The 23140-nt window shown below is 41.9% G+C and overlaps 1 protein-coding gene across 1 annotated transcript in view; it reads right to left on the minus strand.

The window, feature by feature from the left end:
- LOC109471756 (glutamate receptor ionotropic, delta-2-like) overlaps positions 1-23140 on the minus strand; it is a 56552-nt gene that overhangs the window by 14872 nt on the left and 18540 nt on the right. Inside the window, exons 3-10 of the mRNA XM_019771111.1 lie at positions 16706-16963; positions 16228-16436; positions 15604-15657; positions 14586-14747; positions 13663-13760; positions 13195-13258; positions 11167-11283; positions 6768-6959 (exon numbers count right to left, since the gene is read on the minus strand). Coding sequence (XP_019626670.1) covers positions 6768-6959; positions 11167-11283; positions 13195-13258; positions 13663-13760; positions 14586-14747; positions 15604-15657; positions 16228-16436; positions 16706-16963 — 1154 coding nt within the window. The remainder of the gene's footprint in view (positions 1-6767; positions 6960-11166; positions 11284-13194; positions 13259-13662; positions 13761-14585; positions 14748-15603; positions 15658-16227; positions 16437-16705; positions 16964-23140) is intronic.

Consider the following 23140-nt stretch of genomic DNA (forward strand, 5'->3'; position numbering starts at 1 on the left):
CTTCAAAGAGCCACGTGACAGGCTTCACGTGGGTCAGTCTACTGAGGAAGACCAGAGTGACTGGTACAAAAGCTCTTAGGTGAGAGTTATTTTTTTTTTTTTTATTTTAAACATTTATAAAGAAATACAGACACGATGACGGCGTACTCAAGTTGGCTAACTTATATTAACGCCGTCATCAAACAATAAACTTAATACAAAAATAAAGCAATATATACACTAACAAACAGATATAATAAGACAAATGGGGTTTGAATAAAGAATGAAGCTAAGAAAACTAAAAGCGCAGGTCCTTCCCCCCTCCCACCCTTGCTAATGTTGTGATTGGTAGGACACACCAAAGAAATAATGATAATAATAAATTAGGTTGGAGCAAAGCGTTTACTTGAAATAGTAAAATTTTGAGTTAGAACCATTATTTGACAATTAATTTTGGACGTGAATGAAGGGGATCCGTAAAGTAGAAGTTGTTCGAGAGCATTGTCGGAGAGTGAGTTTATGTCAAGGAGGTGTCCTACCAATGATTCAAGTTGGCCGAAGAGACGCTGTCGTTGATAACTGTATAAAGGGCAGTGGAGTAAGAAATGAGATATGGTTTCGCATTGGCACCCGCAGCTGCAAGCCGGGCTGTGAACTAACGTACGACTGAAAAGGCTGGCGTTCAAGCTGCAGGTGCCAATGCGAAAGCGTGCTAAAAGGGCAGAGGCATATCGGGGACCATAACTAAAATGTTTGACTTTGGTGGGGCATACAGATTTAAGTAAATGCATTCGAAACAAAGAATAACTAAGACTTCTTGTTGCCACGTCTAACTTGTTCCAATAACTTAAAGCGTAAGGAACAAAAGACTTAGCAAAGCGGTTTGATGAAGTGGTCAATGGTCTTAGATTCAATTTGTTTCGAAGGTTGTACGAACATGTCGATACAATATTGGAGGGGATTAGGTCATACAAATAACTACGAGAAGTACCGTGGATAATCTTGTAGAACAGCAACAGACGATGGATGTGTCTCCTGTCTGATAGTAATTCCCAACCAAGTTCTTTCCGAGTTAAGAAGTAAGAAGACCCTTTGACAGCACCTGATACAGTGAGTGCACATTGATATTGAATTCTTTCTAGAAGTTGAGTTTCCGCCACTGAACAGTTGTGCCAAACGACATCTCCATATTCTAAACAAGGTCGAATAAATGTTTTGTACAACGTTTCCAAAACTTGTCGAGAAAGTTTGAATTTTAAACCCTTAAAAGTGACTAGACTTTTGGAAATTTTGGACACCATGTTGTTGATGTGAGGTTTCCAGGACATATCAAAGCTTAATGTAAGTCCTAGATGCTTATGGGAGGGGACAGACTTAATAATACAGTTGTTTAAAAGAAGAGGTTGGTGTGCTGAGTTATCTTTTCTGGTTGAGAAACACATTTCTTCTGTTTTGGCTGGGTTAAGTTCCATTAACCACTGAACAGCCCATGAATGAATTTTTTCCAAATCAGCATTTAAACAGGCGGCGGAATAAAACGAATTATCAACAACATGAAGAAGAGAGCTGTCATCAGCAAAGAGAAATGGCTGGGAGATAAGATTATCCACGATGTCATTGATATACACCAAAAAGAATAAGGGGCCCAGAACTGACCCTTGTGGAACACCTGCAGTAACATTACACCAAGGAGAAGATATACCATCAATTGTTACTCTTTGAGATCTGTCACGAAGATAAGAATAGATCCAGTTTAAGAGAGGTCCTTCAATACCAAGTCTTTGTAGCTTGAATAATAAGCCGTTGTGCCACACCCTATCGAAGGCCCGAGAAAAATCGAGAAACGCGGCACGAACTTCTTTTTACCGGTGTCTAGGGCTTTCAAGATAATGTGACAAAAGTACGCTAGTTGACAAACTGTAGAATCGCCTCTAATGAAACCGGATTGAAGCCGATACAAAAGATTGTGTTGTATTAGGTAATTATACAGGTGTTTATAAACTATTTTTTCTAGGACCTTCGACAGGGTGGGAAGTAAGGACACAGGGCGGTAATTTCTTTTATCACTAGGATCGCCCTTTTTAAAAATGGGTATTACATTTGCATATTTCCATATCATGGGAAAGTATCCATGTGACAAAGAAAGGTTAAAAACAAAACTAATTTTATCTGCTATCAATGGCGTAATTAATTTGAGAAAACGATTATCAACATTATCGTATCCATGTGACTTGTAAGTATCAAGTTCTTTCACATAGAGTTGAACTTCTTCAGGAGTGGTGGTAACGTGGAGTAAACGACCAGTGGTAAAATATTGAAATTCCGGCAGCGAAGCATTTGTTTCGTCTATGGAAGATTGAAAGACAAAGTATTCATTAAAAAGTAAAGCTTTCGCTGAGGAATCAACAACAAACGTACTACCTTCCTTTAAAGGAGGAATAGCGGTAGTTGCTTTGGGTCTGTAAAAGTGTTTCACCACGTGCCACCACTTTTTACCTGATAAAGAAGGATCACTTAGAGATTCTGACAGACGACTAAAATATTCCGACTTACGGGATGAGATAGCGTTCGAAAGCTTGTTGCGGATTTTACGATAAGCGGCCCAATTAACCTGACAATTAGATAACTTGGCCAATTTGTGAAATTTGTCTCGGGATCGCATTAGCTTACGGATATCATTTGTCATCCAGGGTTTGTCTTTTGGTCTGACCACTATGTTTTTACTTGGGACACAAAGGTTTTTAGCCTTAATGATAAGTTGGCTTAATTTGTTCGCAGCGTCATCCACAGTGGGAAGTAAAAAAATGCTGTTCCATTCCAAATCATTACAAAATTCAAACAATTTATCATAATTAATACTAGAAAAATCCCACACAGTACGTACAAAAGGTTTAGGCATGTGACGAGTAAAGGACAAAGAACAAATAGTGGGGCAGTGGTGGCATCGGGAGAGTGGTGAACAGACAGACACAGAATCAACATAGTTAAAGGCGTCGGTAAATATGAGGTCGATAAGGGAGGCATTTCGTGAAAGGTCGCAGGTGGGCTCGTTAACAATTTGGATAAGATTTAAAAGCTGAGTAATTTGGTATAGTTCAGAGCCGATGGGGGAGGTAGTGTCCCGATGCCACCACCGCTCATGTTTTGCATTGAAATCCCCAACAATTATGATAGCATCTGGGCGTGACATACCCGCCATCTGGACGGAGTCGGAAAGGGAATTCAAAAAATCGGTGGCAGAACGTGCGTCCTGGCCAGGTGGCCGGTAGTAGACGGCAAATAAAATCTTAAAAGACTGGATTCTGAGTTCAACCCAGATGGCTTCAAAAGATTGGGGCTCTAGATCGGTACGGCGCTTAAAGGCAATAGAAGATGAGAGGTAAACTAGAACTCCTCCGCCGTGTCTATTCCGATCACGTCGAATCGGAGGCTGAAAATTCTGAATAAAAAGGTCGTCAGATGAAACAACATCGCTCAGCCACGTCTCAGTAATTGCTATGACATCAATTTTTTGTGTTGGACCAAAAGTTTTAACTTTAAACATGTAACTACCAACACAGATAAACTTTCATGACAGTATAACGTCAGAATGTTGTAACGAAAGGTGATTTCGACAGACTCCACAAGCTAGAGGCGAATTCCTTATTGCTCGTAGAGATCAAAGATGGACGAATCAAAACAAAAGACCCGGAACAGAAGTGGGCAGGACTGGACAAAGATTTGGTCATGAAATGTATGTGGTCTATACTAAGGATCCAGACAGTTGTAGAGTTCATGACAGGTTGACAAGTCACAACTTGTATGCAAGATACAACGACTCCACAGAGAAGGAAAAGGATAGAACTATTAGAAGGTGTTTTTCAACTTCCGTACTTCCTCCAGGACGTGATCATGACGAGGAGCAAGTAGTTGTAATGGCATGGTAGGAAGAAGGAGAGACCCATGGAGAGCACATCGCTACATCGCCAACATAAAGCCATGCTAGTGGATAGGGTCTTGGACAACTCTTTACCACCACATATGCGAGGGGTGTTCATCCGGTATAGAGATGAAGCCTCCAGATCCACTAGACAGAGCACATCGGACAACCTTATTATACCGAGGCCCCAACTGGAAGTGTACAGGCGGTCACTGAGGTACTCAGGGGCGACTGTGTGGAACTTCTTGCCACCACATGTACGAGCAGCCCAGTCATTGGGAACATTCAGAAGTATTATAAGGAACTTGGACTGATAACGGACTGATGATTTACTATTTATTTTTGTATTATATTTTGATTTGTATTTTGGTTTGATTTTGTATTATATTTTGATTTGTAATCCGTGACCCCGCCCTCACCATTGACCTTGTTGAAAAGCGGTCATATGTATGTACAGAACAAGCTTTCGAAATAAAGGATTACTACTACTACTACTACTACTACTACTACTACTACTACTACATCTGGCCCCCCGGGACAGCCAACTTCAGGCTTGCCAGAAGGAAGAGGGAGGTGGGTATGCACCTCATGAAGGAGCTGAGTGAACTATGCAAACGGTCACCACGTGTTGTACGGCAGTGTTTATAGCAATGTGATTGAGGGATGAACCCTACAACCCCATCTGTGCAAAATGACACAAGACGGCAACCCTATATGAGATGAAGATGACGCACAGATGGTAGGACTACTTCTGAGCGCCTCTCAACGCAGTTCAATCCCACAACCCGTGGAACATAACTTACTGGAGGAGCGGATAAGAACAGCAATGAAGTCCAGCTCTAAAGGAGTGGGCAGACGGCATCCGTTTCAGAGATTGACATTAAGTGGCTCAGCAGAATCTTCCAAAAAGTATGGGCGGGGCGTGGAACGGCGTGAAGTCATGAAATAAAGAATGAAGCACGTGCCTGCATATGTGACGGGATCTGTGATTTAGTTTTTCATTTCTGTTGTTACTGTTGATGATTTAAGAGTTCATTTGGTCATTACAACTTGACGGAAAGCCTTTGAGACCTCCTCAGTTATTTTACTGCCTGTATGGCAGCCTGGTATTGACAGCCAACTGCATTTCCAGTAACTGTCACCTCCTCTATCACCCGCGCTGCCTGCCCGTCACTTCGACCTTTTCATATTTTTTTAGAGCGATAATTTATGACAATGGCTTGCCAATAAACGAAATACTGTAGGGGACAGCCCACTGAATCCAGCCCCTATTGGAATATATAGAAAACATCTAAGAACTGAGCTGTCAACAATCACCTACTTGAGTGTTCAACCATTGCAAACACACATTCACAGGGTAGTCCAACTTCCAAATTGTCCATTTGGTCCAAAAATTTCACTTTTTGACCGGCAAATGAAAACACTGGCAGCATGACCTCTGACCCCCTTGAAGACCACCAAAAGACAAGAAGATGGGATTAGTTTTAAAACTCTACCAAGCAGCCGAAACAACACTAACAGCCATTTTTTTCAACTTAATAGAAATAGAAATAACTCTCCAGCTGGAAAATGCCAGCATTTATCCACACATATCAAGAAAAAGGCTGTTTTCAGTTGGTTTGGCTGCACTCAATCAAACTCAGGTCTCAGACTGGGCCCTCTGGGCATGCGCCATTCGGTAGCCTTTGCCCTGTACCTCCATTTCACCAGGAAAATGATAAAAACCTACTCGATGCGTGTATGTATCATTGTCTTGGCCAAACAAAAGTCAGTCACACGCGATCATTACAGGTAATGACTTATTGAAACATGCCTTTCTTCAACATTCCTTTGGTCCCTCCCCCTTTCTGTCGCTGCGGAGCACGGGCAATTTCACGGTGACTTATCAAGCTGTTTCTAGTTTAAAGAGGTACTGAAGTCCAGAAGAGGTACTGAAGTCCAGAAGGGAGTGCTATTTTGCAATACATTAATCTTCAATGAAATCATAGCTACAGTTCTGGGAACACATGCCTTCGCAAATCGTAAGATGAACGCAAGATGGCGTCGTGTTGTACAGAACATATGGTATATCGATTTGTCGTCCCTACAATTTGTCGTCCCTTTGTATATTACGATTACAAGCATGTTTTTTTCGCGCGCTCACTAGATTTAGGACCTCCAGAGGACGTCATGAGTAAAAAATAACTTGGTGTGGCCTAATGGCAGAGCGACAAATTATAGACATAAGCAATTTTGTCAGATATGAGACCAATCAATTTTAGGAACAGATAATTTACGTTATAAAACCGAGATTTAGATTTTATATTACGAGATTTAGAAAGATTAATATCACATATCTACAAGTCTACTTCCTGACCTTAAATAGAACATTCAGGCAGCCGAGTAACGGTTACAAAATCAGGAAGAATAATCTATTCTCTAGGATCACTTATGTATGTGTAACTGGACTTGTAGTAGAGGAATTGTAGAAGTGGTTTTCTCTCTCTCTCTCTTTCTTTCTCTCTCTCTCTCTCCCCGAAGAACTGTGCGTGAGAGTGTGCCTTTGGCCCTAGACACATGTCATAACCACTGTAACTGTTTCTTCTTAACTGTGGCCAGGAAGCTGTCGAGTGGTTTTATATCTATAGAAATGTTCGATAATGTACCAATATTTATTGCTGGCTAAATTGGAGTCGGACAGAGACTGAACTAGGCGATTCTGATCATTTGATTTGGAATGTGAAATTTCTCTTTCAAGATTGTTTTTGACCCTGCCATATTCTGGGCATTGTTTATTGTTTTTAAACAATTTCTTGGCTATTTCATCGCGTTGAAACATTAGTCTTCTCGGAGCTATGATTATTTGCTTCATGAAAACTGGCAGACCTACCCCCGTCATGACGTCACCAACCATCCCGCTCCATGTCCCATCTGCACCGCGGCTTCCATACTTCCCATCATGCACCTCGTACAGCTCATAGTCGTAGTCCAGCATGATTGACAGTTCTTTCAGAAGGTCCATACAGAATCCGGAAAATTCCGGTCCACCTGAAGTGTCCACTCTAAAGGCGAAGGGTTCTTCCTAATCGGGGTGAAAGTTAAGGTCAGGTAAATCAATGTATACATGTCCCGTGCTGCAGTAAGTTCATAGTACCATTCACCAATTTCACACTTCCCATAATGCCTAGTGAAGATCACGGATCTAGTATAAAGCGCATGCCATAATTGCATTTTTGAAAGAATGACGTACCTTCTATCGTTCTACCTTCTACCGAAGACTCTCCTACTCGCACGGTCGCATTACGTATATCCCCTTCTTACGTTATATCCCATCCATATCCGTGATCTTTACTAGGCATTGTGGGAAGTGTGAAATTGGTGCATAGTACTGTTTGCCCCATCCTTAACCCTAGTCAGACCGGGCTTTTTGGGCATGCTCAGAAGGGGGGGGGGGCTTTTGAGGTCCGCCCCTTGTAACTCAACAACCACTTATCGTGGGGCCATCAAATTTTCAATATGTAATAAAATGATTCATAACAACAACTTTTGTGTAATTATGACGTCATATGATATGATTTTTTTGGTAAAACCTTCAACAATTGTTTTCCCATAAAACTCAGACGAATACAACCAAACTTAAAGAAAACGTGTCTATGATAGAATATTAATGTCTGCTAAGACAACCATGCCTTATGTATGTGCCTTATGTACGTCTTTAAAAAACAAACTCAGGGAACAAAATGGCCGCATAGAGTTAACATTCGTATTACCACTTGCTAATTGTACAAACGGGAATAAATGTTTGCTAAAAACCCCAAAGGATGTATCTAAAAAAGACTGGCAACAACATAAAATGACGTCATGCATAATTAAGCTGTCGGCTATCTTGGATCGGAAATCTTGAATTTTGAAAATTGCATTTTTTTCAAAATACAGCCTCAAAACGCAACGCAAATGGACTTAAGATGCTCATATGAACGTTTTATGTGGAAAAAAATTGGAAAATTAGTGAAAAAAACATGGTTACACAAGAGCTAATTTTATGGTCCGCCATCTTGGATTTTGACCGATGAAGTCAGCAAATTAGCATAAATTATGAATATTTATAATGAAAGAAATCATATATAATTATATAAGATGTTACTTATGCTAAAATGGAAGTGTAATTAAACATAGAACCTAGAGAATTTTAATGTTTGAACCAAAATTACTTTTTTTTTCCAAAAACTGCCTGTCGGAAACCCGTTGCCATGGCAACACGAAAAATAAGGTACTTATATAATTGATTCCAAATATATTTTACGAAAAGTCACCAAATTTGACGGTCTGAATAGCATTAAATATTTGGGCCCTATTACTACATACCAGGCCTTTCGTATTCGCTAAGCAGATTCTGGAAGCGAAGGGGGGAAATAACTTAAGAAACTGAAACATTATTAAGAACTGACTTAAGTTTGTTAATTTCACGAATTTATGACAGCTGCCAATCTTGCAATCTTGCAGTCTTGTAATCCAACAACTGCATGACAAAAAGGGAAGTCAATAACGTTACATGTATTTCAAAGACTGTTTTCTGATAAATATCTATTCACCTTTAGGGTAAACAGAACAACCCAGCAGTCTAAAGATATGAGTTGAATAGTTTATTTTTGATCATATAGTCATAGCTTACAAAACTCGCTGTTTTCTGGTACCGTTAGCGTGACGACCCTGTACGTCCTGTTGGCGGTACTGTGGCGCTGCCGCGGGCCTGGCTGCAGCTGCAGTCCGGTCACCGGGTCCCACGCCCCGACCTGCAGTAAACAACACACATGGATCGTACTTTACTGAACTTAGGCCACACCGGCTTAATTATATGGATGACATCCGCGCGTGCATTGATTTTCGCCTGTAAAAAAGTCACGTCCTCCCAGGCTCTGGCCTGGCTCTAGTCCTGGGTAGTCCATGGTAGTTAACGACAATACCACGGCGGTAACTTAAGAGGATGGCACCGAGGCTACCGAAGCTCCACGACTCAAAACCTCAGTACATACGTACAGTCCCGATTCATAAATTACGCAAATAGCCAGCATGTGCAGGCTTGTCGTATACGTCGCTATGTACTGACGAAAATTCACAATACCAGCTTTGTATTCCTGTGGTTTAGTATCATTTTTATTTTTGGCCGGAATTTTTTTATTCGCCCGCGCGCACTAGTTTGGGGTCTTCAGAGGATGTCATCATTAAAATTTAGTCGGTGTGGCCTTACTGAACTTACTGAATTGGCTGATTTATCAAGCGATGGCGAATCAGCTGATTAAGCACCTAAGTATTTAATCAATATCAAGGGCTGTAACATATTAGGTTTAATGAACAGTTTGAAGTATTGTCAATGGCAGGGGAAGTTGGACAATTAATCCAGTCATATCTGTGTGAGTGCACTTCTTTTAAACATTTGCAGGTGGCGAGTGTCTGGTGAAAACTGTCGACCTCTCTAAATTTAGCCGTCCGAGACAAAAAAAAGAAGGGATAAGTTGGAGGATGGATGTGGAGATTATATATTTTTTTCTGGTCCTGCATTTCTATGTGTTCGACATCATCAATATTAAAATTTCCTTGTTGGATTTTTTCTCCATCGCTGGATTTTGGTCCTAATTCATATGCAAATTAATCACGTGACATAGACAGGCCCCAGTCCCACTAGAGTAAAACTGTCCGGATTGATTCGTTTTGATCCGACTTCGATCCGGGTCGAATCCGGATGGATTCGCTTTGATCAAACTATTAGACTTAACTAGCTTTTAGTGCCCGCGCATTTCCGTGCCAAATACAGAACTTGTCAGATCAACCACAGCAGAAGCCTGTCAGTTTTATCTGACTGATGCCGCCATCAGTCATTCCACTACAGGACGAGAACTGATGATGCACATGACGAGAAACATCAGTAGTGAAGCAGGCACGGCATAGGCCTTGTTCATATGAAACCACCTGAACCGCGATTCGGGTAACTCGCATTCCTCACATCTGGTCCACGTGTCATACATTCCTTTCAAACCGTGCCCGATCACGATTCTCCGAAACTGCATTCACTGTTGTTTGATGAAAACACGCTAGGTAGCGTGTTATTTATGTCAGAGGTCAACGACCTGCTTGCTGGTGCCCCCCTCCCAGCGTATCTCGGCCGAATGCCGACGTGGTCCCGCCAGAGGCGGTGAAGCTCGTCCTAGAACGGACACATCATTTGACCATTACTGCTCTTTAAGTTGCTGCCACGTAAAATTTGGTATTGCATATAAATAAAGTCACATCGAAATCAAATTTACGTCATCAGACGCAAATCGCGATGCGGGAAAACCGATTCGAAACCACCTCTAGAAGTGGTTTGGGATCGAGGCGCTTGTAATGTGATTTGGAGCGTTCAGATGGAGCCACTTGAAACCGGCTTCGGGGGAAACCATATGTAAAGCGCCTTCACTGACTTCATATGAACAGGGCCATAACGATTGTCGCCGAGAGGTGATTATCAACTCTACCGCCTTGCCACCATCTCACCAGGTCGATATATGGACAACAAATCAAATCGTCCTTCTCCCTGAATAAAGTCGATACAGGTGATGATGTGTGTCCGCTGGAGTCAATATTTCCCCTTAACATCATCAGTCTGGGCTACTTGAGAACTGTTCACGCAGTCTGGGAGAAGGATTAAGGTAGCAGAACATAGTTTTCGCCGTATAGGGATTTCTATAGTTAAGGGCCCCTAAGTGACTCATTTCGACTCACTGAAAATCATAGTAGGGTGTACAAGCAAGGTTCAGAATTTCGATATGTTTAATTTCAGGGTATAGTGTACAAAATATGTGAAAATGGGCTTAAATTTGCCGGCTAGTTCTCTTCTCACGCCCTCTTTTATTAGCGCCACTGCGGAGGTCATGGAACTGCAGCCGACGCACAGTACTAGGCGGGACAAGTACCCAAGCGCAAATCTACGCCGACTGAACATGCACCATGATTCAACTTTTACAGTCTTAAAACTGACGTATTCCTCTTACATTTACCACAGGTTCTATCTCGATGCCATGCACAGAACAATCTAGGCACCTTTTTCTAGTATTGTGCAGCACTACTTTGTGCCCGCCCACAAATACTGTGTTGTACGGCCTTAATGTGACTGTTCTGTCAGATCACGTGTTAGATATTCAGAAACGTGTGTGGAAGCTTGTGCTGGGTTGCAAGATATACTACAGAACTAAATCACACTAACAATGTATTGTGGTGGATTGTGGCACATACCAATACCCATCTGCCTTTACCTGCCTCATCTTTGACCTGTCTTGTCTTCTTTCGAGTTGTAAAACCTGCACATGCGCGTCGAGGTTATAGCCGCTCCCGCTGAACTTTGACCTCCCCATGACTCCTGAGATCTGCACCTGCGCAGTAACATGGACAAGTCAGGTAACAACACAGCATCCGCCTATGGGTAAAGGACTACAACTTGTGACTGACATCGACGCTTACACCTGGCTCCCTCTCATATAAGGGGCACACCCCAGTTAATTTTGGGTCTCAATTCGATTCTGCATACCCTCAACTCTAGCGACCGTCTCTTTCAGGAAATACCTCTTAAGCCAAAACACTGTGTTTGCAAATGAAGGATATCTCTCTAGCTACGAGAACAATAGAATTTCAATTTCTTTCACCTCTCACATTTTAGTACATTTTAGGGGGGAAAAGAATTTTTCGATGAAAAAATTATGCCAAAAATTGGCCATTTTCACGTGGAATTAGACTCATCACCCAGAATTTAGCCACCGTAATGACTTATATGGTCGGAAAGAGAAAACCCTTGTGTATTATTAAGAAAAGTATAGAGAAAATCCTAACACTGAGACTATCACAATAGCCCGTCGCGCGAGGCATAGCTACAGCACCCCCAGAACGCATACAAGGCATATCTAGGTCAAACCGAAGCACCGCGCTCAAGGGGGAAGGACATCCGGAAGTAAGCCTTGGGCCCGAAATCAATTTTCACCCAAAACACGGCACTTCTTACACTTTCCAGCCATGTTAGTAGTTATACCATTTTACAGCAGATTATGAGAAATGTAAACTCAAACATGAACCATCGGAACCCCTTTGTACTTTGTCACTTTTTTCCGGGCACCGATAAGACTTTCTGGCCACAGGCTTCAGGACTACATGTACTTTACAAACTACTTTACATGTCCGCGTCGAAGACCACGTACGAATGGTACGTATGGTAAGTTTAAGGTGAAATTTTCCGCAACTGTTATGTTGATGGTTTTTGAGTATTTGAAAGCTACTGGAAGTAAGGGTGTGATTTTGGGCTCCCTATAGTCAGCAGCTTGCTGGAAACTGTAGTGGGCATTTTTTTTAGCTTTTCAAGGAAATAACTCAAGCTTGGGTTGATTAATCTTTATTGTTTAAGGCTCTTAGATACCATAGAGATGTATGAAATTGTAATCTATACCTAATTATAAAAATAATGATTTTTCCAGCTTTTCACTGGATGATGTAAACCTGGCCCCACTTATCAGCACCCCCCCCCTCCCCCTCCCCGGGGTCACAAATCTTTGGTGTTATGAAAGACATAATTTACATGAATAATAAGAAAAAAATGCATTAGAGGTCACTGACAAGAATTTCATACTTGTGGCATTTGGAATCTAAGTGAAGGTGAACATAATTGCACATAACTTATTGAAATCAGGACCTTATTTGCATGGTTTATGAGGAAGAGCTAGAACAGCCCTCTTTGTTTAATACAAGCCTGTCATTGGTTGGAGAATGACAAAATGATATAAGGCCACACCAAGTTAATTTCTTGGTTAACGGATTCGGCCGTTTCATTTATTTCTGATTTGCAAATACATGTAAAATTAAAAATTCAGAATCAACTGCAAAATGCTCATATTTTACCCGGAACAGTTGAGTCCTTTTCATCTTAGTTGTTGCAGTTATTCCATCTTCCAATGCAATGGTATCATTAAAAGTTCAAAATTCATTGTTTAAATTTTGAACCAGCCTGGTGTGTTGACTTCATGGCTCCTATCGTACCATTTTGGGTCATAATAGGATGCCTAGGCCTGTTTTTATTTTTTCGCCCGCCCGCTCCATAATTTTTCTAGAAAAATACGTTAACCAAGAAATTAAATTGGTGTGGCCTAAGTACAAGTAAAAAGAAGTAAAAGGTTAACATCATTAGGCGAAGGCAAGAGGTTATCGAACTTGTTATATGCTTTGATTGTTCACTCATCGACCTTCTCGCTCAAACGTCCATATACAGTACATTCTGCATATTTTGTGACCGGAAGTCTTACCTCTCTTAGAGCATCCATGAACATCAGACCGCCATTCCACGGTGTGGATGTGTCCGTTTTACACCTGAGAACATAGTTATGCAGCTAGAATATTTAATCGTCATTGGAGGTTGAGTGATCAATTCAAAACAAAACATTTTGACTCGGAGACGGGAGGCGTTATAAACTTCCGTCCTGTATGTTTGACCTCAATGGTCCTTTATGTTCACATGTTTATTCATACAACGCTGGAGGTTATTGTTACATTGATACTTTCACTTCAATTACATGGTCCGTACATGGCTTCTGAAATAATCATATCTCACATGCCATTACTATGAGGTAATGAATAGATTTGACGCTTGATGGGTCCAACTAACTCTGTAACAGTTGGGATGTCGGTATTTTGTCTGGAATCTGTAGCTCAGCCTGACACATATCAAATACCGGTAACTGTGTTGGTGTAGAGATCGCACGTTCAGTACGCACGTGAGTCGGTTGGGTCCGATCCAGCCTCTCGTGTTGAGGAGGGAAGAAAAGGCGCTGGCCAGGAGATGTACGGCGTCATACATGTACGCTGCCGATAACTGGGGAACGGAGCACAGATGGATTATATGAACGTTTATTGCAAATACATGCCCGAAGGCTAATTGCAGTTACAAACAACATAAGAAAGAAAATACAGTGGTATGTGAGACTATATCTACGTCTAGCATTATACTATATTCTACAACATGATTGGTACTAGTGCTACTGGGTTTGACTTCTTTTTAGGCAATGGAAGACAAATTTACCCACTTCTTCTATAATATGTGGGTTCGTTGATTTTAGTAGTAAAATTGTTTTTTTTTGGTAGGGAATGGTCGGGAAGTACGAATTACCAGTATATGATTCTTTATTGACACAACAAAAAAGTACAGGGACTTTTGTATGGTCTTCTACAACTAAAGATCTAACAAAGCTAAATACATGTGTGGATAACGTCATCTTACATTTATGTACGTACAGAGTATATGTATGCGGTAACAATAAAGGTTTAACTATTCTCTAACATGTGGTCTCTAAGATCGAGACATTCTTTAATGTATTTTCCTATTTGAAAATGTATTTTCCTATCTCCCCTGAGAATGTAGTTAAATTTATCTATAGGATCTAACGTATTGAAATCAATTGAACAAGCGGAAAGAAAAGTTAACAGCAATAGGCGCTTATCATTGTAGAGTGTACAATCCATTATAAAATAGTGCTCATTTTCAATTATGTTTGGACAAAATGGACAGAACCTTTGGTCATTTGGTATTTTCTTGTATCGACCCATTTCTATGTTTAATTTATGACAACTAATTCTTAATTTTGTGATCGCTTTTCGGATACTTTCATCATAATCATGACATGAAAGCGAACATACTCACTCTGGCGTCCTGTAGTGCCCTACCGTCCTGGTCACCAGTGGTCAGTGTTGACCAGTGCCTGAGAAAGCGGCTCGTGTACTCGTTATAAGACAACGGACGGCGCATCACCGTGAAGACATCAGACGATGTGTGGAGAGATTGTAACGTCTCCAAGGTGACTTCCTGCAGGGAAAACTATGATTTCAGTACCGTTCTGTTTTCAATCTGAGTCCTTACAATGCTGAACACACGAAAATACAAAGGTAAAAAGTAGCTCAAGTTAGCCATGGCACTTGACATTTGCCACATTGTACTCTAATGCTGAGGTCACATTTTTAAACCGGGGCCCGGCCGGGCTGTTTGGATTAGCGAAAAATCAACAGTTCTTATCATGAATATACGCAGATAGTTCCCATTGTTAACTGTTGATATTTTCAACTTGGTTGTCGTTTATATCATACTTTTCGATCGATATGACTGCCCGGCCGGGCCCCGGTTTGGAAATGTGACCTCAGCCTAAACCGTGTGTCTGCACTCTCGTAGTGTGTCCACCTGATGCCACTTTTCACACACTGTACATGGCAATACGTAAAGAACAACTGTCATACAGCTATGCTGTGTGGGTCAATCACAAGCCCCCATTTCTTGATCGGGCATACAGCCATATCGTCATAGGCATAGCTTAATAAGGAAGAAGGCCATTACCAGTACCAGTACCATTTTCCATTTTTCCCCCATTTTGACATTCGGCATCAAAGAGAACTATGAATAGAATTTCATGATCTCATACCTTCGCCAAATGATGTTAACCTTAAAGATTTACTGATCATAAATTTTTCACGTTGATTATGCAAATAAGATCCTCATTTGTATAATTCATATATAAATAATTGATCATATTCTCCACCGACAGCCTGCTCACACTATACTATAGTAAGATGTTAAATTCTTGCCGACGTGCTCCAGACCTATAGCAATCTGCAGGGCTCTGTCTCATTTCGAATGCCCGGTATACTAGTAGTTCAATCTGGCAGCGCACCTTGTTTGCGATGATCCAGTTGTGCTCTGGTGTAAGTATCCCCGCTCCTGACGCCTGCGACAGAGAAAAGCGAACATGTAGCGATGAACGTAGCGTGGCGACAGCGTCTGTCTAACGATCAGAACGCTTTTAACCATCTTTTAAACATGAACAGCAGGCCAATTCGAAGATCTCATACCTCCCTGGACCTCCTCCTTTGTAACCATTTTAAAAAATTGGCTACCGACATACCACAAATCATCACTATACGTTGTTCAATAATACCCGTAATGTACAATACATTACGGGTTTCGCGCAGGTGCAGTACGTTCTGCCGACGTGCTATCTCGACCTGGCCTGAGCTCGTAGACAACACACTTGCACGCCACTTGTTTCTGATTCAGAGTACTATCTGCACAAAAAATTCAAGGCCGTAGCATGTTCAAGGCAAAAGATAAAAACGGAAGTTCTGCGGCAGTACCAAGGTCAGCTACCAGAAGGCCCACACTTGAACTTGACTTTTCTTTCCAAGAGTTATCCACATACCAAATATTATAACAATCCATTCAGCCCTTCCTAAGTTATGCTAAACATGCCAAAAAAACACACATATACACACATAGACACACAGAATCACAAACGCACCTGTTTCACCAGCCGGACAGAGTTTTCTGCAGAGCACAGGAGAACCGCACGTCGCAATTTGCCCCCGTACTCCACCAAAGGCGATTTCTTCGCGTTTGCCTGCCATTCCGTGACGTCATTTCCGCCTGTGAATTTCTCCACGCGAAGGAGAACGACCTCCAGAAATGTCTTTCTTGTGAGAGACAACAGACTCTGCACATGGGAGAAGTCTGCAATAGAAGGAGGGGGGGGGGGCTTAAAGGCATCCAATCCAATTTCATGGCGGCAAAACTGGATGTCAAAATCAATGTTCTGTTCATTCTTTTAAGTTGCATCAACGCTATCCCATAGCATACTGAGGATCTTTGTATCCTATGTATCATGTTACTCAGTATGATGTACATGTATGTAACATCACACACTGATGTATGCATGCAGCTCCATGGGCACGAACATGCAAATAAATTAAGATACAATTATCATGTTAATACCTACATACCATAATAGTCGTCAAAAAGTATCATCATGCTCTTCCATTTCAGCCGAGTGATGACGTCTACAAGGTCCCGATCAACCTCCTCCTGCGAAGGGCGCATGCTCACGGTGTAGCCCCGGCTGTGCATGACTCTGCAGTTATCCTGTGACACGAAGACGTGCGGGACGTGCAGGGAGTTGGCGACGGTCTGCAGCCCGAAGTTTGCCGGGCAGGACGTACAACTCAGCACGGCGGCCACGCCTTTCCCGAGCAGGGAACATCCTGGGGGGAACAACAAAATAACAGTCTACTCGCTGGGCAGTCACAATGAGGTACTGTAAGCTACACTAATACACTAAATTTACTACTACTACTAACTACTACTACTACTTTAATTTCTTGTTGGTCCCTCGTGGTTGAGGATGATCAATGCCTTAGTTCAGTTCTAGTGGGTCCGGAGATGGCTGGTGAGGCCGATCCGGGCCAGGAATCCTCGCCCCCACTACTACTACTACTACTGCTACTGCTGCTGCTGCTGCTGCTACTGCTGCTGCTACTACTACTACTACTACTACTACTACTACTACTACTACTGCTGCTGCTGCTGCTGCTGCTGCTGCTGCTGCTACTACTACTGCTACTACTACTACTACTACTACTACTACTACTACTACTTCTACAACAACGACAATAATAATAATTTTCTTGACCTCGTTTTTAAGGCGAAACCGGAAATTTGACCTGTCGCTATAATTTACAAACCTCAGGTATATGTTACTGATGAATTTTACTTTTTCTTGATTATATGATTCTTATTTGGAAGGTTTTAGAACATCTGTTTGCGACGGCATTTAATATTTCAGCCGTTCGGTTTATGAACTTTCCAACCTCGGAGAGAAGTGAAGAGGAATGAGGAGGAGGGTTGGTCACAGACAGTGAGTTGAGGAAGCCAGGGGACGGGGACAAGATGTATGGGGAGGTGTACGAGAGCCACATGAGAGCCCCATATGGGAGAATTCAATTTCTCGTGAAGGCTGTGTATGATTTAAGCCCCAGTCCAGGCATTGAATAAAAAGAGATGGAGAAGGCAAGAGGAGGCCCCGTGGCTTTAAGCCAATGAAGCATGACAAGGTGTTGAGGGTGCTGGCAACAGTATTGGAAGATGAACAGGAGAGACAACAGAGCAGAATGGGACCACAGTGCACAGAGGATTTGTGAAACAGGGAGGGGTAAAGAAAAAATGGAGAAAAGCCTGAGGAATTCTTGGGTCTTACAGACGTGATCTTGTGGTCAAAGCAGCTGGCGAAAGTGGTGATGATAGAACTGACCGTCCTGTGGGAGGAACAAGAAGAGGAGCCCATGAGAGACTAACGTATCAGGAGCTGGTGCAGTCCTGTGTGGACAGAAGATGTACAGCAAGCCGTTTCCTTGTGGAACATTGTGCCACATTGCCGGACGGCTGACACATGACAGCTATGGGACTGGTGAGGTGAACTGAGACTGAAGCACTTCCACATTACAAAGGATGATCTGATCTTGACAATGTGTACATTTCTTACATATTGCCCTATTGCCATATATTGTTGTTTACAACAGTGTTCACTCCGATTGGTCTTCAACCACTTGTGGCCTACCACAGGGGACTGTTCTTGGTCCACTCATATTTCTTGCTATTATTAATGATGCTTGTCACGACGCCACTGCTACAAGGTGGAAGTTTGTAGATGATTTAAATCTTGCAGAGAGTCGGAAGATCGAAGCTACCTCCACCTTGCAGACTGACCTCGATCATCTCTCCACCTGGGCTACCGATCGGGAAATGAAGCTGCATCCAAGAAAGTGCATGGTGATGCACGTGTCGTTCACAAAAGCCCCCTTTCAACGACCTCAGCTTTCTATAGCCGGTGAACCGTTGGTGGAAGTCCAAACAGTCAAACTACTGGGCATTCACGTTCAATCCGACCTACACTGGGAGTCCCATGTTAACAATGTTGTCAGAAAAGGCAGTCAAAAACTCTATCTACTCAGTCAGCTCCGGAGCTTCAACCTTCCCTGCGACGATCTTCTCACATGCTACAAGACACTCATACGACCAGTTTGCGAATACGCCGCCCCCACGTGGCACCCGGGCCTAACATCAGTTCAGCGAGCAAGGATTGAGGCTATACAGAGAAGGGCATGTCGGATAATCTTAGGACCTTCATACACATCGTACGCAGAAGCATGCCGCAAACTTGACTTGCCCACACTTGAAGCCAGACGACGTACTCTGTCTTACAACTTCGCCAGAAGGATGCTTGACTCTGAGACTTACAGAACTTGGCTCCCACCTTTGCGTGGCGACATAAGTACCAGAGACACTAGATCTAAGCACCTGCTGAACCCTATCAAAACTAGAACAAGTAGATATTACAACAGCCCCATCCCGTACATGACCAGACTCTTGAATGAACACTAATACCTATACAAGAACTGTGAACTTACGAAAATGTGAATCTTGCCAATGGGTTAATGTAGTTAATGCTAGCCACGTATATTTGTGTAAATGTGTTAACGCAAACTATGACGAAATTAATAGTAAGCCTTCTATATTGTGTTAATGAGTTTCTATATTGTGTTAATGAGTTTCTATATTGAGTTTCAATGAGTACTGTTAGTTAGTAATTTAAGATTTTTTAGCAATTGTACAAGGTATGCAATTCAGCCCGGTGGCTGCAAACTAATTTCAATAAACCATCTATTATAATTATTATTATTTTTCCTATTCGATTTTAAAGTATCTCAATTTCATTACAGAATGGTTGTGTATATATAAATGATTATGCTGACCGTAAAACTTTTGCTATTGATTTTAGCTTGTGTAAAAAAATGTTCTTTTTTAATGTTTTGCAGTCAATGTCTGTATTATCGCTTCATCAATTAAGTCGTCGGGCTGCGACTGTTTGATATAGTTGATATAGTCATAATAAACCATTCTATGTTGACGAGGTCAGTCCATGTCGAATCATGCAGAGAGTCTGAAACAACTAACGCAATTTGTCTTTCTCCTGTGGAAGATCACAGTTATAACTAGAGAAATAACATTTGTTTACCTTCCGACGGTCTGCTCTGATAATTCTTACTCAAACACATTCACATACATGTACTACTAGATAAGTATATGGTGACAGGAGCAGAGCAGACCATGAAATTGCAACATTATGTAACCCAACACCAGTCACCATGGTGACAGACGTCAACAAATTATGTCATTGGTCAGGTCAGAGGTCACTGTTTGGAGAAGAAGAAGAGGAAGAAACTGAGCAAAAACAATATGTTTTCCTTCGGCAAATATAATAATTAAATATAATATAGTAATTATACTAATTATGTGATGTTACTTTCCTCGTTACCAATCCTGAGTGGGGGTAAGCTACTATAACCGTCAGAAGTAGTGATTGATAATACTGCCTGCTCTTTAATGACAGTTACTTCATCAGCCCTAGCCGATACCCTTCTGTACGATCAATATGTCCGGCATGGCCGGGAAACTTACAGTGTGATGGAGGACAGCTTGTCTTCAGATTGTCAGCTTATGTAGAAATTTATTGTCTCCGCTTTAGTATCTCCCTTCTTGCAATCTTTCGGTACTGTGTAACACTCGTGCCATTGCTGTGAAGTCTTGGCTGGTGACTAGGCCTGTGCATTTGTACTTGATTAGAATGCTCTGCACAGATGTGCTGACATGTTTGGGCTGTTCGTTATGTGACATGTTTGGTACCTTAGATATCAGCCTTGCTAATACTATAACTAAGAGTAGGACAGAAAAGGAGATTAACAACAGGATCACCAAATTCACTAAGATCATATGTGACCTTTATCCTCTTCGAAAAGAAAACTGCATGTATTACCCAAAGATGCTAAAACCTGTATCTATACAACAATATAAAGACATGTCTTGTTACTAAGGAAGCGAAATCTGGACTCAAGAACTCAAAAGTAGGGTACTGTAATGAGAGTTTTATGATTCATTTATGATGTAACAAGGAAACGACATCAGAAATGACATCGCCCACAGAGCACTATCAGTCGAGTCAATACTCTCTATTTTAGAAAGAAACCAACTGAGATAGCTTGAACACCTACATAGGATGCCGGAAAATAGAGACGTAAAAAGAATCTTGAAATGGAAATCCAACAAGACTGGCAATGAAAATATACATTGCCATGGCGACGGTGGTTGATCTTGGGGTTATTGTTTGCATGGCACTGCCATGATTTCATGATTTTGAGGAAGCCTTGGTACCTGTTAAGTCTAGACAGATACAGTGCACTCCTCTCCTGAGTGTATAGTGAACGAGTTCCGGGGTCACAGAAAGTAGGGCATCTGGGGCAGACATGTTTTCCCAAAATTTTCCAGGAATGTGGCTCTAGATGTGTGTCACCAAACATAGCTGGGAGACATTCCTGTGGACATTCCATGCCTGTGGACAAAATTCCCGTACAATTCCTAGAATTCTTGTAAACTGCACACAATACTGTACCATTAGGTTCCTCCCTGAGACGTCGCCAAAAAGAAAAGACCAGTCAGCCGGCCAGGTCTAAATATGGCTTGACCAGATTATTGAAATCACAAGACGAGAGGAAACAGACTTTCAAAGAGGAGTCAAGGAAATTGCTGAATACAGAACAGAGAGGAAAAGAGGCTGACAACTTTCAGTGACAAAATATACAAAACCCGGAATTCTGCTGCCAAGGTCATCCACCAGGAGGCCCATATTTGACCCAGACCTTTGTCTTCCTAAGACCTACAAACGTACCAAATATCATCACAATCCATCGATGCGTTCTGAACTTATACTGACTACAAATGTGCGAAAACACACACGGACAGACACAGACAGACACACCAAAAACAATACCTCCATTTTTCATGAAGGTAAAAATTCGGTGTTTTCCCACAAACGTATTCTATGGCACTCCTCCCGATGTATTACACAGTGAAAATAGAATGATCTATCTCCCAACGACTGCGTTACAGTAGTAGCTAGACTAAGCGAAGACTCCACGTGACGTCAGATGTATATATCCCGTTGGCATATCTCTATCTGACAGGCGTACTCGTGCCGGTCACGGCGCGTACTTCACATTACTCAGGTCAGCAGCACATCCCACATGGGGACAATATGATGCCATCCTGTAATACATAAAGCAGTAGTGACAAAGGCGCTGTTCAATTCTATCAGCAACGGTCGACTAGGTACAAATTTACGTCCTATAAAATGTGTCAAGTTTGCTGCCCGTTACCATGTCCAACTGGAAAATACAAAGAGGCCTATGCGGCTTAATGGCTTTTATCGTTCGTTTTCCTCGTTTGTTTCGTTATGTTTCATAGTGCTTTTTAACTGGGAAAATCACATACCTGGCATAGATAGTAACGACCCGGAACGCCGTGAGACGCTTTGTAAAACATATTTGAATATATGAGGTGATAGATGATTAAAGTAACAATAAAAGTCACAGTAGGCTGTATCAGACGTGAAGCTTTATCTTCTCCGGTAATTGATGATGTCGCCCCTCAGTTTCCATTCCCGCGGTGCTCTGTTCCCATCTATGTGAGCCCCAGCTGTGCTCGGATCTCCAATAACGGCTCAGTACGCGCTGATGTCGTCGTAAAATTAGCCGTAAATTCGCCTTCAGCACAGTACGGTCCCTTTGTAAGGTCCTCCCGCCTGTGTTCCCTCCCACCATATGGTACAGTAATTGCATTTCACCAGAGGGTAACTCGGAGTCAGTTATTGAGTTGCCGGGTTTATTGTGATGACTGTGTTAAAGACTGAATAAATTCGGAATTTTTCCGTGAACTGTTGACATGAGGGCAATTCCGGTGTCACGACAAGGTCCCGTCTGGTCGGGAAATCACGCCAAACGACCGCGTTATTATTTAGAAGCGCTACAACGGGAATGTGGAAAAATCAATTTTCATTTGCCGTTAGTCTTGATATACGCCCATTGGGATTCAATATCAAGACAAATAAGAAGGGTGACAGCAGAAGAGAAGACAGAGGAGAATATGACAAGAAGAAATCTTCGGTCTGTTTTAGTGTGAGAACGACCGAAGGCCCTGTTTCATGCGATTCAAGCTCATTTACTGCATTAATATATAAAAAACAGCTACCTAAATATCAATGATTAAATATTCGTAAGTCTCTGAAGATCGTCAGTACATATTCACAGCAAACAGGCATCCAATGCGATTTCAGGACAGCAAAACTTGAAATATTCTGAATAAGGCAATCTTTGTGATACTGACACGTACTGTTTCACATTAGCACATTTAAATCAGCGATTCATAATTTGGGCATTTAAAACTGCAGAAACAAGCACCAAGATGAGTCCTTTATTTCCTGGGTGGTACCCTAAAAATCAGCCCAGGGTCCTTTTAGTAACCATTTTCTGTCAGAATTTTGGGTATTTTTG

The sequence above is a fragment of the Branchiostoma belcheri genome, unplaced genomic scaffold, assembly GCF_001625305.1.
Source record: "Branchiostoma belcheri isolate BF01 breed outbred unplaced genomic scaffold, Haploidv18h27 scaffold258, whole genome shotgun sequence".
Lineage (NCBI taxonomy): Eukaryota > Metazoa > Chordata > Leptocardii > Amphioxiformes > Branchiostomatidae > Branchiostoma > Branchiostoma belcheri.